The following is a 13604-nucleotide window of genomic DNA, read 5'->3' as shown; positions in this document are numbered from 1 at the left end:
ATATATATATATATATATATATATATATACATACATACATATATACACATGTAGATATTTGTATGTGTGTCTGTGTTTGTCCCCCCACCCATCGTTTGACAACCGATGTTGGTGTGTTTACGTCCCTGTAACTTAGTGGTTTGGCAAAAGAGACCGATAGAATAAGTAATAGGTTTACAAAGAATAAGTCCTGGGGTCGGTTTGTTCAACTAAAACGTGCTGCTCCAGCATGGTCGCAGTCAAATGACTGAAACAAAATAATTAGTAAAAAATTATTGCAGCTGATTTATTGGACTAAAACAGGTAAAAGATAATAAACAGCAATATTTTCCTTTTTTTATATATATTTTATTTACTATATCTGATGGTGTGAAAGATTCACTTTTTTCCTTACAAAAATACCTAAAAAAAAATCACCCCCTGGTCCTATATGCAATGTAGAGCTTAGATTGCTTTAAATATTCATGTTATAATACACTAAAACATTTTTTCTTGAATATATGCTGCTGAAATGGGGATGCTCTAATATGCCCATGTGTCTTTTATGCAGCCAAATATGGTATTTTTCAATTCTTCTGGCATGAAATTTCAAATTGATAAACCAGCTGTTGTAATTCTAAAATCTAGGAAAGCGCAAAAATCTGAAATGGATATTAAGATGTTGAATGGAAATTTTGTTAGAAATTCAAATATTGAATGCTTATTCATTCAGTATTTCAAATAAACTGGTGCAAGCATGGCTGTGCAGTTAAAAAGTTTCCTTCCCAACCATGTGGTTTTGAGTTCAGTCCCAGTTCACAGCACCTTGGGCTTATACTATAACCTCAGGTTGATCAAAGCCTTGCGAGTGGATTTGGTAGGTAGAAACTGAAAGAAGCCTGTTGTGTGTGTGTGTGTTTGTCCTTGTCTTGACATCATATGTTGCTTGTAAAGTGTTGTTCATTCCCAATTTTCCATGAAGAAAAGCCTGGCCATTAGAAAATAATTGCTAGAAAACAGGTGAGGATTATTTCAAGAAAGGCAACTGATCAAGAAATCTGCCTCAACAAGTTTCACCCAACCCATGCAAGCATGGAAGAGGGACATTAAAATGATGATGGTGGTAATGCCATGCCACTGGTGTCACTACTGACCATGCTTACATGGATCAGATGAAATTCATTGATGCAGATTTTCTATGGCTGGATGCTCCATACTTGTTCCCATGTAAGGTAATATTTCTATCATAGGCAGACATGTTTTTCATAGAAGATTGGAAACAAAAGGCTCCATTTGTATGATGGTGATATCCGTTTACAAAACAAGGCGTCACATTCAGCCAAGGTCGACTTTGCCTTTCATCCTTTTGGTGGGGGTCGATAAATTAAGTACCAGTTTCAAACTGGGGTTGATCTAATCGATTGGCCCCCACCCCAAAAATGTTGGGCCTTGTGCCTAGAGTAGAAAAGACAAGGCATCACAAACATGCATGCAGAGGCACTCACACATACGTATGTGTGTACATGTGCGTGTTGTTTTTGTGCATGTGTGTGTGTGTGTACATGGGTGTCTATACATCCTTGTGTATTGTGTGTGTGTGTGTGTGTGTGTGATTCTTTGTGTTATGCACACACACACACACACACACACACAAAATCAGCTTCTTTCAGTTTCCATCTACGAAATCCATTCAGAAGGCTTTTCTTGGCCCAGGGCTTTAGTAAGAGATACTTGCCCAAGGTGCCATGCAGTGGGACAGAACCTAAAATCAAGTGTTTGCAGAATGAACTTCTTAAACAGACAGCACTGCCTGCATCTAACCACATAACCTTTGACTGTATCAATACAAGATGGGGGCCCGAACATGAAACCTGTATGGTGCTAAGTTCAGAGTAATTTGGCTGTTTATATATCTAGGATCATTTCCTTTACCCTCAGTCAGTTTTCCTTACTAAATTTTGATGAGATATCTCAGTTGGTAATTCCTTAGAATGGTAATCAGTTCTAAGTCTTTTCTGGGTCAAAATCATCATTAATAGAATAACATCCCCGATTAAGCTAACCTAATCTTGGAATAAATATGTCAGATTTGGTTTAATTATAGAAATTGATGAAGTCTGACCTATAAACATTATATTGACCTATAAATATATTCTTAGATGGGGCGGGGGATTTAAGAAAGATTCATATCTGCTCTAATTTAAGCAAATAATTTTTGTAAAATTGGTGCAGATATGGCTCTGTGGCTGAGATGTTTGTCTCCCAACCCCATAGTCTCAGCCTCATTCCCACTGCATGGCACTTTAGCTTGATGTTATATGATACTTGTAAATGAGTGCCACTCTCATGCACTCAGTGTTACTCCTTTCCTTCATTTCCAGTATTCTACATGAACATGTCTGGTCATGAGGAAATATTGCCTTGCTTAGAAACAAGTGAGGTTTGGTGACAGGATGGGCATCTGATAAAAAAAAATCTAATTCTAAGTAGTAGTAGCGGTGGTGGTGGTGCTGCTGTTTTTGATGTTGTTGTTGTTGAGCTGTCAGAATCATTACTACTTCAGGCAAAATGTTTAGCAACATTTCGTTCATTTTTACATTCTGAGTTCAAATTCCGCTAAGGTTGTCTTTATCTTTCATCATGTCAGGGTCAACAGAATAAGTACCAGCTAAGTACAAGGGTTGATGTAATCGACTTTTCCCCTCCCCTCAAAAACTGCTGGACTTGTGCCAAAGTACGTCAGAGAATACTGTGACTTCTGTGGGTCAAATCATTAAAGAAAATTCATGGATATCTGTTCGTTCTGCAGCAGAACATAGACTGAGTCTCTCAAAGACATCTATGCATCATCATCATCATCGTTTGACATCCGCTTTCCATGCTAGCATGGGTTGGACGATTTGACTGAGGACTGGTGAACTGGATGGCTACACCAGGCTCCAATCTGATTTAGCAGAGTTTCTACAGCTGAATGCCCTTCCTAACGCCAACCACTCCAAGAGTGTAGTGGGTGCTTTTACGTGCCACCGGCACGAAGGCCAGTCAGGTGGTATTGGCAACGGCCACGCTCAAAATGGTGCATTTTACGTGCCACCTGCACAGGAGTCAGTCCAGCGGCACTGGCACAATCTCGTTTGAATGACTTTACACATGCCACCGGCACAAGTGCCAGGAAGGCGACGCTGGGTACAGGTGCCATCACAATTTCACTTTCGCTTGCCCCAACAGGTCTTCACAAGCCAAGTTTCATGTCCTGCATAGAAGCCAGTCTAGCGGCACTGGCAACAATCTCTAAAAACAGAATTATTATTTGCAGATTTTACATGATTCAGCAAGATGACTATTGCTACACAGTCTTCTGTATTCATCGTATTCATGATTGATCCTAAAAGTCTGCAAAAAAAGAATTATATAAATTGAGCTGTTTTTATTAAAACTGTAACTGACTTTACATCCACCCTGTACGCTGTAAAATTCTATGTAACTAGCAAAAGAATTCTTGTCTTATTTTAATTTTTTAAATTTTTTTTGTTGTTGTTGATATTTAGTCTGTGCATAAGGCAGGAATATGAATGTGTTCCTCTATCAAGATATGGCCTTCCTTGAAATTAAAGATTATTTTAGGTTACAAAATAACTTTGTTTTTCTTTCTTTGACAAATTAGTTAAACTGAGAGATCTTTGATAAGCTCTCTCTCTCTCTTCTTTCTCTTATGGCCATGTGTCTATTTTAAACTTTATGTATCTGTGTTCCCAATTACATAATGATTGATGTTATTTTAAATAACAACAACAACAACAACAACAATGTTAATGGTTTTTAATTTTGGCACAAAGCCAGAGTAATAATAAAGGCCAGCAATTTTAGGGGAGAGGGTAAGTCGATTACATTAACGTCAGTGCTTAATTAGTACTATATTCTTTTGACCCTAAAAGGATGAGAGGCAAAGCTGACCTCTGTGGGATTTGAGCTCAGAACATAAAGTGGCGGAAGAAATGCTGTTAAGCATTTTTTCCAATGTACCAACAATTCTGCCATCTCATTGCCTTAATAATAATAATAATAATAATAATAATTAATAATAATACATGGAACAAATAGGGGCTGCAATAAGGGTGGAGTATTTGCAGAAAACAGCACTGCTTGGAACCACTTGAATACTCCGGATGGTGCTCCAAAAAATAAGGGGTGTTACCTTATTTCACTTGTAGTGAACAGCTGGCACTGTAGTACATCTCCAACATTAGAAGCTGTGCAAAGTCAATAAAATAATATTAATAATCCTTTCTACTATAGGCACAAGGCCTGAAATTTGAGGGAGGGGGATAGTTAATTACTTCAACCCCAGTATTCAAATGGTGCTTATTTTATTGACCCCCAAGTGGATGAAAAGTAAAGTTGGCTTCGGCGGAGTTTGAACTCAGAACATAAAGATGGATGAAATGCTGCTAAGCATTTTGCCTGGCGTGCTATCAATTCTGCCAGCTTGTCACCTTAATAAATAATAATAAGAAGGAGGAGGAGGAAGAAGAAGGAGAAGAAGAAGAAACATCTAGACAACATCCCAGGAGGATCATGTCCCCAAAAAATCCAAAAGATTGTGTTGACAAGTACGGCCCACATCCTTAGAAAAACTCTATCAAGTTCACTGTCTGTGTTGTATTACATGAAAATATTTTGCTACTGCCCCTGCTACTTCCCCTCCCCAAACTTTTGGTCATACTATAATATCTCTTATCCTTCACCTGCCCTAGGGCACTAGGTGTGTCTCGACAAGTGACTGTAACAAACATACAGATTAAAAGTAAACAACAACAACAACAATAATGTTTTTATTTTCTTTATTACTTGCTAAGGGTTCACAAAAACATTGGGAATGGTACAGAATGATAGAATGTGGGATTACTTGAAAGAACCTGTAAAAAGAAGAATAACAGTAACAAAGAAACAATATATTCTAGAGAATGAATCATTTACCAAAATAGGAAATGTCCAAGGTCTACTTGTGGAAACACCATGAAAACCATAGCACCCTGACCACTGAGGGGGAAAAAATCTCTTCCAGTTATCCTTCTTGGATCTGCAGGTGTATTTTCAAAGCAAACCTGTTCATTTACACCATGCTCATCACTCTCATCTGGGAGGCAGCATTTACCTCTTCATCCTCATTTTTCTTTTCAAGTGAAACTTGGGGAAGTTAATGATGGTTTAGCTGAAGGGGAAGGTGCCTTTCTTCAGCTCTTTCAATCTGGTCCCTTACACAACCTCTTTCACTAAAGCCACCAGACAGCTAAACACTGCCTGTCCTTCATGGCCAAAGGAAGACAGCAGGACAATCCTTACCATGGACTGAGCAGTTAACCAAATCCATCCTACATGTGATGACAGGTGTTCAATATAATGCCACAAGTTAATAATGATTGGACATTGAACATATGCATCTTTTGTTCTGTATGCACCTCAGACAAGTACAACTAACAACACTATCATGTTTGTTGAGTTTATTTCAAGCCAGAAATGTCCCCTGCAAGTGCTGTCAGGCCAGAGAGTTCTGAAAATTATTACTGGGCTCTGACCTGAAAGTCCTCCAGAACAGATGAGCCAGTTGATGTCCAGTGTCTCTCCTGAGAACATTATCACTCTTGCTCACTGTTAACCTGCTCTTGAATATCATGGTGGAACTTCCACCAACTGCACTGTCTAACTGGTAGAGTGTGAGCACTTAATGACAATCCAGATGCCAAGTGTCATGTCTTGATCTATGCTTGACATAGAATTACACCTCTGTCAAAAAGATGAACTATGGGAATGTCTGTCTGAAAACGGCACCCACACCTGTTCATTATCAAGGAATTGCTGGAGATTTTGCAGCTTCAGCACATGCCTGAGCATCTTTAGTGATAGCATGCCTCATCCCCTATTCAGCAGTTGTTGACAGAAAATGGTATGCCTGACCAGTGGAGCACATTGCTCCACAGAACACTGAAGAGCAAGCACTTCAGTCTGCTGAGATGTGAACTGGAGCAGGGCACAATGGTCAGGCTGAATTATATGATAGCAGAGATGTAAGTGTTCACCACCTCTGCCTTACTTTTCGGGATAGCTTTCTCTTGGCCTGTTTCTAGGTAAGATTGACTATCCTGCTTGTCACCATATCCCAATTGTTGTCCACCAGGAAATCTGGGCAACTTAATCCTTCCATCCATCAGCACCTTACAACACCTTTGGATGGCATGGACTTGTCTATATATATGTTAAACAATAGGCCTACTGCCTTTCATTGGCTGATTTTTGCTCCTGTTACTGCCTCATAGTTCCTTATAGCCATGCCAATTATCACAGTGTCCTTGGTCTCCATCCACTTTGTGACCCCATTAATCTTCTCACCACTACTCCATGGACTCAAATAGAAAGAATTGTTGCAAAATAAAACAAAAGCAAACGAACAACATATTGTTTAGTTTAATTAGATACCAAACAATGTAATTAGAAATTGTATTATTATTACTGATTAGATTTAAAATAAAAGAATTTTTAAACAGTCAATATATATTCTTAAATGAATCATACAGCCACATGCTCTATTTAAACAGAAAATAAAATTTAATACCGTAGTCTATCTACTATATCTTATTTATTTTTAAATGTAAATGCCTTACGGCCATTTTCTATTCAGGGCTATGAGGTTAACCAACAATTAGTTAAATGTAAGACAAATGATATATGGGTCTGTGTGTGGGATATTTCTTTTATTTATTCTGTAGAGATTTTTATGCCAATGTAAAATATATGTTCATACATTTGTATAACACATGTTATTTCTCCTTTCTCAGATTTTTTTTTACTATGTTACAAGGTTGTTGTCTGTCTTGCTCGTGCAGCAAATAACGAAGAAATAAAACAGTTATTTGTTTATAAATTCGGTCACTGTCTTACTTTTTCCATCCAGAGGGCTGTGGCCATACTAGGGCATTGACAGTTATAATAATGATAATAATAATAATAATAATAATAATAATAATAATTTTGGCACAGGGCCAGCAATTCTGGGAGAGGGGTTAAGTAGATTACATCGCCCCCTCCCCCAACACACACACAGCGCTCAACTGGTACTTATTCTATCAACTCCAAAAGAATGAAAAGCAAAGCTGACCCCCGTGAAATTTAAACTCAGAACCTAAAGACAAATGAAATGCTGCTGAGCATTTTGTCCACAGTGCTAACAATTCTGCCATGATGATGATGATGACGACGACGACGACGACGGCGGCGGCGATGATGGTGACGACGATGACGATGAAGAAGAAGAAGAAGAAGAAATGCCTGGCTGCAGTACCAGGCAGTAGCTCTCATGGCTTCTGATCTTAATTGATTGGAAGTGTTATCATGTACATTGTTTTGTCTTAGTATAAAAGATGGGCTACGGCAAATATTCTGCTCAATACCACATATTTGCTTGTCAGTTGTTTGACCTTAACCAGTTAAGCTTATCCCTTATGTGCATCTCTGATCACAAGCAGAAGTAGTTGGGGAGCAAAATAGCCATGTCTTGAGAGGAATTCTTTGGGGTTTAGATAATTCACCTCTGGAGAAATAGGTGTTTCGTTCAACATCCTTAAACAAACCTTATTCAGGGACCTTTTGAGTGGGATGGGCTACTCGACATGAAGAAAATTCTAACTGGGCCCCACCTGCAAGTTCATGTGCTGTTTATCTTGATCTGAGATCACTGTGTCGCACACATATGGATGTGATGCATGTGCCTGGTGTACCCTTATCAGACAAGTACTCATGATGGGTATACCTCAGTGTTACTTTGATGGCATGCACTGCTATCTCCCGCAATGATGATGATGATGATGATGATAAGTTAACTAATTAAGCATTAATTTTTTTTTTCTATCTAGGTGGAATAATTTTGTTTCCCAATAAAGGAGAAACTCCAGCAGGAAAGCCTTTGTTACTGCAGTCTGACATTGATAACAATTATGCTGGTAAGTCATGCAGATTCTACTTGTTTTCCTGTTTCAATTTCATTCATTTCACTCTCCTTTTCAAGAGGACAATTTTCTTAATTACGGAGATGTACTTGCATAGCAAGTGACCTGATCTGAGATTGTGTGCTGAAACAAAAACAATTGCAGCGTGGAAGGTGTTTATAAACCATTTAAGAAACACACAAAAACCATTAGATTCACTTCGACATTTAAGTTTAATTTGCTGCATGGAATTTTGTCAGACAATAGGTCGCGGTTTCAAAGCAACAAAAATATTTTGGCAAATTAAATTTAAATGTTGAAGTGAATCTAACGGTTTTTGTGTTTTTAAATGACTTATAAACACCTTCCATGCTGCAATTATTTAATTTTCTTAATATATTCTATATATTTCTATTGATGCAAACATGGTTGTGTGGTTGAGTAGTTTGCTTCTCAATCACATGGTTTCAGGTTCATGCCCACACTGTGTGGCACCTCAGGCAAATGTCTTCTGCTATTCCCCTTTGGCTGACCAAAACCTTGTGAGCAGATTTGACAGATGGAATACAAACTCATCTACCCATACTGCTAGTACCTCTGTCCTAGTACACTTCTACTCACCTTGTACCTTAAGAAGCCACCTGAACTTGCAGCTTCTACTGATCATTGTCACTCTCACCAAAGGGTCAATAAACATGTAGCTACTCCCTCCTTTCATAATTTAACCCCTCATCTCCTCACATAAAGCCTCCCACCCACCAGTCTTTGTTGTCTTGCAAGCTGCAAGGCAACCTCACTAGTACTGGTAACACAGAAAAAGTACTCAATACAAGCTGTGAAGTGGTTGGTGTTAGAAAGGGCATCCAGCCATAGAAACCATGCCAAAGCAGACATTGCAACATGATGCATTCATGGGACTTGTTGGATTCAGTCGATCCTGTCAAATCATCCAACCCATGCCAGTATGGATCATGGATGTTAAAAATGAGGATGACGACGATGCAGATGACAATGATGATGATGATGATGATGGCAGTAGCGGTGGTGATGATAATGATCATCATCATCATCATGTCTTTTTTTTTGTATTGTTGTTCTTGTTCTTGTTGTTTAGGTACAAATCAGTCTTGATCAATCTGACTTAAAATCAAAGGTATCTCCTTTTATTCATTTTATTTAAAATCGTAGTGTATCTAAGATTCCAATGTTCTTTTTGTAGTTATTTTTAAATCAATAAAGTATGTTTGAGAAAGGTTTAGCTGTTGTTTTTAGCAAGCCAGATGACCACAGAAGGGCATTCAAGAGCATTCCTATTATACATGGTAGTGGTGGCTGCTGCTGCTGTTGTTGTAATAGTTGTTGTTATTTAGCCCCATGTCAGCAGCCCTGAATGAGCAACCTATGATGAAATGTAATCTAGCCATGACCATCCTGTCTGTATTTTTTCCAGCAATTTTAAACATCATGTAACACTGACACCAATGGGAAAGCCTCTTAATGGCCATTCAGATTACTAGAAACAGCAGACTGAAAAATAGAATAGCAGATGGTACAGTCATGGCTGGATTACTCTTAGTCAAAGTATCCTCGGTCAGAGTTAACTTAAACTTTCTGTTGAAATACACTACCTTCCATCATCATTATCATCATCATCATTTAATGCCTGTTTTCTACACTGGCATGGTTGGATAGTATGACAGGAGATGGTGAGCCAGAGAGCCTCACCAGCCTCCAGTTGTCTGTTTTGGTATGGTTTCTATGACTGGATTCCCTTCCTAATGCCAACCACTTTACAGAGTGTACTGGGAGAATTTTACATAGTGCCAGCATGGGTGCTGTTTACATGGCACTGGAACAGGTGCTTCCTTACATGGCACTAGCATAGGTGTCTTTTATGTGGTGCTGGCATGAGTGCTCTGTATGTAGTGCTGGCACATATGCTTTTTACATAGGTTCTTATTTCAATTAATTGTGAAAATAATGAAGAATTTAATAGAATAACTATCATTAAGGAATTAATATGTAAGGAATTAATATGAAATTTTGATGGAAGATTTTAATTCCCGAAAGCAAAATCATGATGGCACCTCTACCAGTGGAGCACTAAGAGCACTGTCCGAGCATGATCATTGCCAGAGCACCAGCTGTCTGGCTTCCGTGCTGGTGGCATGTAAATAGCACCGTTTGAGCATGTTCGTTACCAACGTCGCCTTCCTGGCACTTGTGCCAGTGGCACATGAAAAGACATTCGAGCGAGATCGTTGCCAGTACCGCCTGACTGGCCTTTGTGTTGGTGGCACGTAAAAGCACCCACTACACTCTCGGAGTGGTTGGCGTTAGGAAGGGCACCCAGCTGTAGAAACTATGCCAAATCAGATTGGAGCCTGGTGTAGCCATCTGGTTTCACCAGTCCTCAGTCAAATCGTCCAACCCATGCTAGCACGGAAAGCGGACGTTAAACGATGATGATGATGATGATGACTTTAAAACAGGAAGTTTGCATCATAGAATCATAGAATCAGGCGGATTGGTATCAAAAAGGTGACACAGCCTGGTTGTTTATGCTTTTAATGTTGATGTATTTTTGTTGTGCTTTTTCTGTTTCAAGTGTTTTGAACAATGGAATGCATAATAAAAATAACTAGCACATGGGGAAATATCTGCCCTGACATTAGAACTGCTATTTATCTGCATATTGTAATTAACATACATTCACACACACACACACATACCTACATAATTACTTTAAAGAATGTAGTTGTGTAAAGCTGGAACAATGCGAGAAGGTACAAAGTAAACAACAAAATGAAAAGAAAACAGAACAAAGTTGCAGTTTTACCTTGTATTTCTATATTTCGGGATGAAGACCCCTTCAGGACATTCAGAAAAGCAGTGGTTGGAAAAAGTTTGTTGTTCAGATGTGTGTGGGTGGAGGAGAGGGAAAAAGGAGGAAGGTGATATGCACAGGCTGTTCTTGCATGTATATATATACATATATACACCTGGCACTCTGTTGGTTAAGACAATGAGGGTTCCAGTTGATCCGGAACAACAGAACAACCTGCTCACGAAATTAACATGCAAGTGGCTGAGCACTCCACAGACACGTGTATTCTTAATGTAGTTCACAGAGAGATTTGGCATGACACAGAATGTGACAAGGCTGACCCTTTGAAATACAGAGACAATCCATTTTTGCCAGCTTAGTGGACTGGAGCAATGTGTCATAAAGTGTCTTATTCAGGGACACAATGCACTGCCAGGAATTGAACTCACGACCTTATGATCATGAGTCGAATTCCTCTAACCACTAAGCCATGCACCTTCACTGCTGGCATATATATATATTAATTGACATACATGTACACACACGCACAAATTCCACCAAAGTCAATTTTACTTTTCACCCCTCCAGGGGTACCTGTCACATACTGGTATCAACTTACCCCCTCCTCTCAAAATTGTTATCCTTGGACCTAAATCAGAAACTGTTTTTTATAATAAATAGTTTGTGGGTGCAGATGTGGCCGTGTGGTGAAGTTTGCTTCTTAATCATATAGTTCCAGGTTCAGTCCTACCACGTGTCTTCTACTATAGCCAAGGGTCAACTAAAGCCTTGTGAAAAGATTTTGTAAACAGAAACTGAAAGAAATCTGTATTGTTGTGTGTGTGTGTGTGTTGGTTTGATTATATCCCTATAACACAGTGGTTCAGAAAAAGAGATCTTAGAATAAGCACTAAGCTCTAAAAACAAGTAGTAGGGTTGATTCATTTGACTAAAATCCTTCCAGGTGGTGCTCCAGTATGGCTGCAGTCCTATACTAAAACAAGTGGAAGATCTCAAAGATAGTAATCATATTCTTATTACATGCTCTCATTGCACAACAAAGTTCAATTCTATGTTCTTATGTTAAGTGGACTATTTTGCTTCAGTTCTATCTCTTCCATTGTATTAGAAACACCCAATATAAAAGTGTATGCTATACCTGGTAGCACAATTTTCTCTATGCCATTGATATTTGTACATGTTGTGGTTTCAGTTATGAATTCACCTGCTTTAATTTTTATCATACCCAAGACATTTTATTATCCAAGGGATTGTTTATGTCTTCAATTTTTACATTCTAGTTGTCTATTTCCAGATCTTTTTATTTGGATAGTATCTTGATTTCTTTTAGTGATACCTTAACGTCTGTAGGGACTGAAACTTCAATTAGAAGCCATTTTACTTATCTTGATAGTCCTTAGAAAACCTTCTTGCTGATGCTGCTCCTGCTGTCATTATTATTAGTAGTAGTTGCAGCCCTGTTAACCCTTTTTTTGTTATTAATATTTCTCTTGAAATGTATTACTTTGTTTTAATTAATTTGGAAGATAATGAGGAATTTTGTAAAATAACAATGTCTTTATTAAGTTAATATTTGGAATGAAAATTAACATAAAATTTTGATGGAAAGTTTTGATTTAGATTCTTTCAAACATGAATCATAGAGTCAGGTGTTGTGTCAGGTGGATTGGTATCAAAAGTGGGTAAGGGTCTTGGTTGACAGAATCTGTAGGGGTATATAAAATAAATCTGTAGTGTTTGGAGAGTAGAATTACAGTAATGGTTGAACACCAGGGTAATATTCATAAGAGTTTCTAAACATGAACCAACCAACAAAAGTATTTATTTGGCCATGCAACCTGCTAGAAATATCAGGTAAAATTACTTCATATTAATCCCTGCAATCTTAAAAAATATTGGCTCATTGGATAATGTAGTCCTGGATAAATAAGATGATATATGCGTGTGTGTGTGTGTGTGTGTGTTGTCACAACGAGCATATTCAAGCCTCTTATAGGGATATTTATCCAAGATACACTGGTTTAATATTTTAAATTTTGAAGATATAATCCTTCGATGAATATATTTACATAGAATATTGTAAGATAGCAGACATTTTTATTGAGTTAGAAAACAGTGAGCTGGCAGCAGATTTGTTAGAATGCTGAGTAAAATGCTCTGTGGCATTTTGTCTGTCTTTACGTTCTGAGTCCAAATTCTGCAAAGGTCAGTTTTGCCTTTCCTCCTTTTGGCCTCGATAAAATAAGCACCAGTTGAGCACTGCCATGAACCTATGGCAGAAAAAAATTATTATTATTGCTATTATTATTATTATTATCAATCATTTCTTTTTGTTTCTTTTTAGGTTATGCTGTATCTTCTGGAAAATTCTTTAATGATAAATATGAATACTATGTCATGGGTGTACCTCGAGATGGCAGTGGAGCTGTAAGTTACTTATTTTGTAGGATTTACCCCTCTCTTTTCTCCTGCTTGTGTGGTAAGAAATTTGTCTCTCAACTATAGTGTCAGGTCTAATCCCAGTACATGGGCAAGTGTCTTCTACTATAGCCCAGGGCCTACTAAAGCCTTGTGAATGCATTTGGTAGATGGAAACCAAAAGAAGTCTGACATATATATATATATATTTTTTTTTTTAAGTGAGCTTCTTCTAGCATATTGACAGACCGGTCACTGGTCAATCTTATATACACAAGTACTATAATCTTTTTAGGAGCTTGAAGAAAATATTTTTCTGAACCTTCTGATTCTTTTAATGTGCTAGTTTCCTGGTATTAAATTGATATTAATTAATATCG

At 38.0% G+C, this 13604-nt stretch overlaps 1 protein-coding gene across 1 annotated transcript in view; it reads left to right on the top strand.

Annotated features, from left to right (window-relative positions):
- The window catches only part of LOC106883988 (integrin alpha-6), a 188437-nt gene that overhangs the window by 136379 nt on the left and 38454 nt on the right, over positions 1 to 13604 (top strand). The window contains exons 6-7 of the mRNA XM_014935149.2: positions 7887 to 7973; positions 13151 to 13233. Coding sequence (XP_014790635.1) covers positions 7887 to 7973; positions 13151 to 13233 — 170 coding nt within the window. The remainder of the gene's footprint in view (positions 1 to 7886; positions 7974 to 13150; positions 13234 to 13604) is intronic.

Source organism: Octopus bimaculoides, chromosome 10, assembly GCF_001194135.2.
Source record: "Octopus bimaculoides isolate UCB-OBI-ISO-001 chromosome 10, ASM119413v2, whole genome shotgun sequence".
Lineage (NCBI taxonomy): Eukaryota > Metazoa > Mollusca > Cephalopoda > Octopoda > Octopodidae > Octopus > Octopus bimaculoides.
This window is presented reverse-complemented; position numbering and strand designations above follow the sequence as displayed.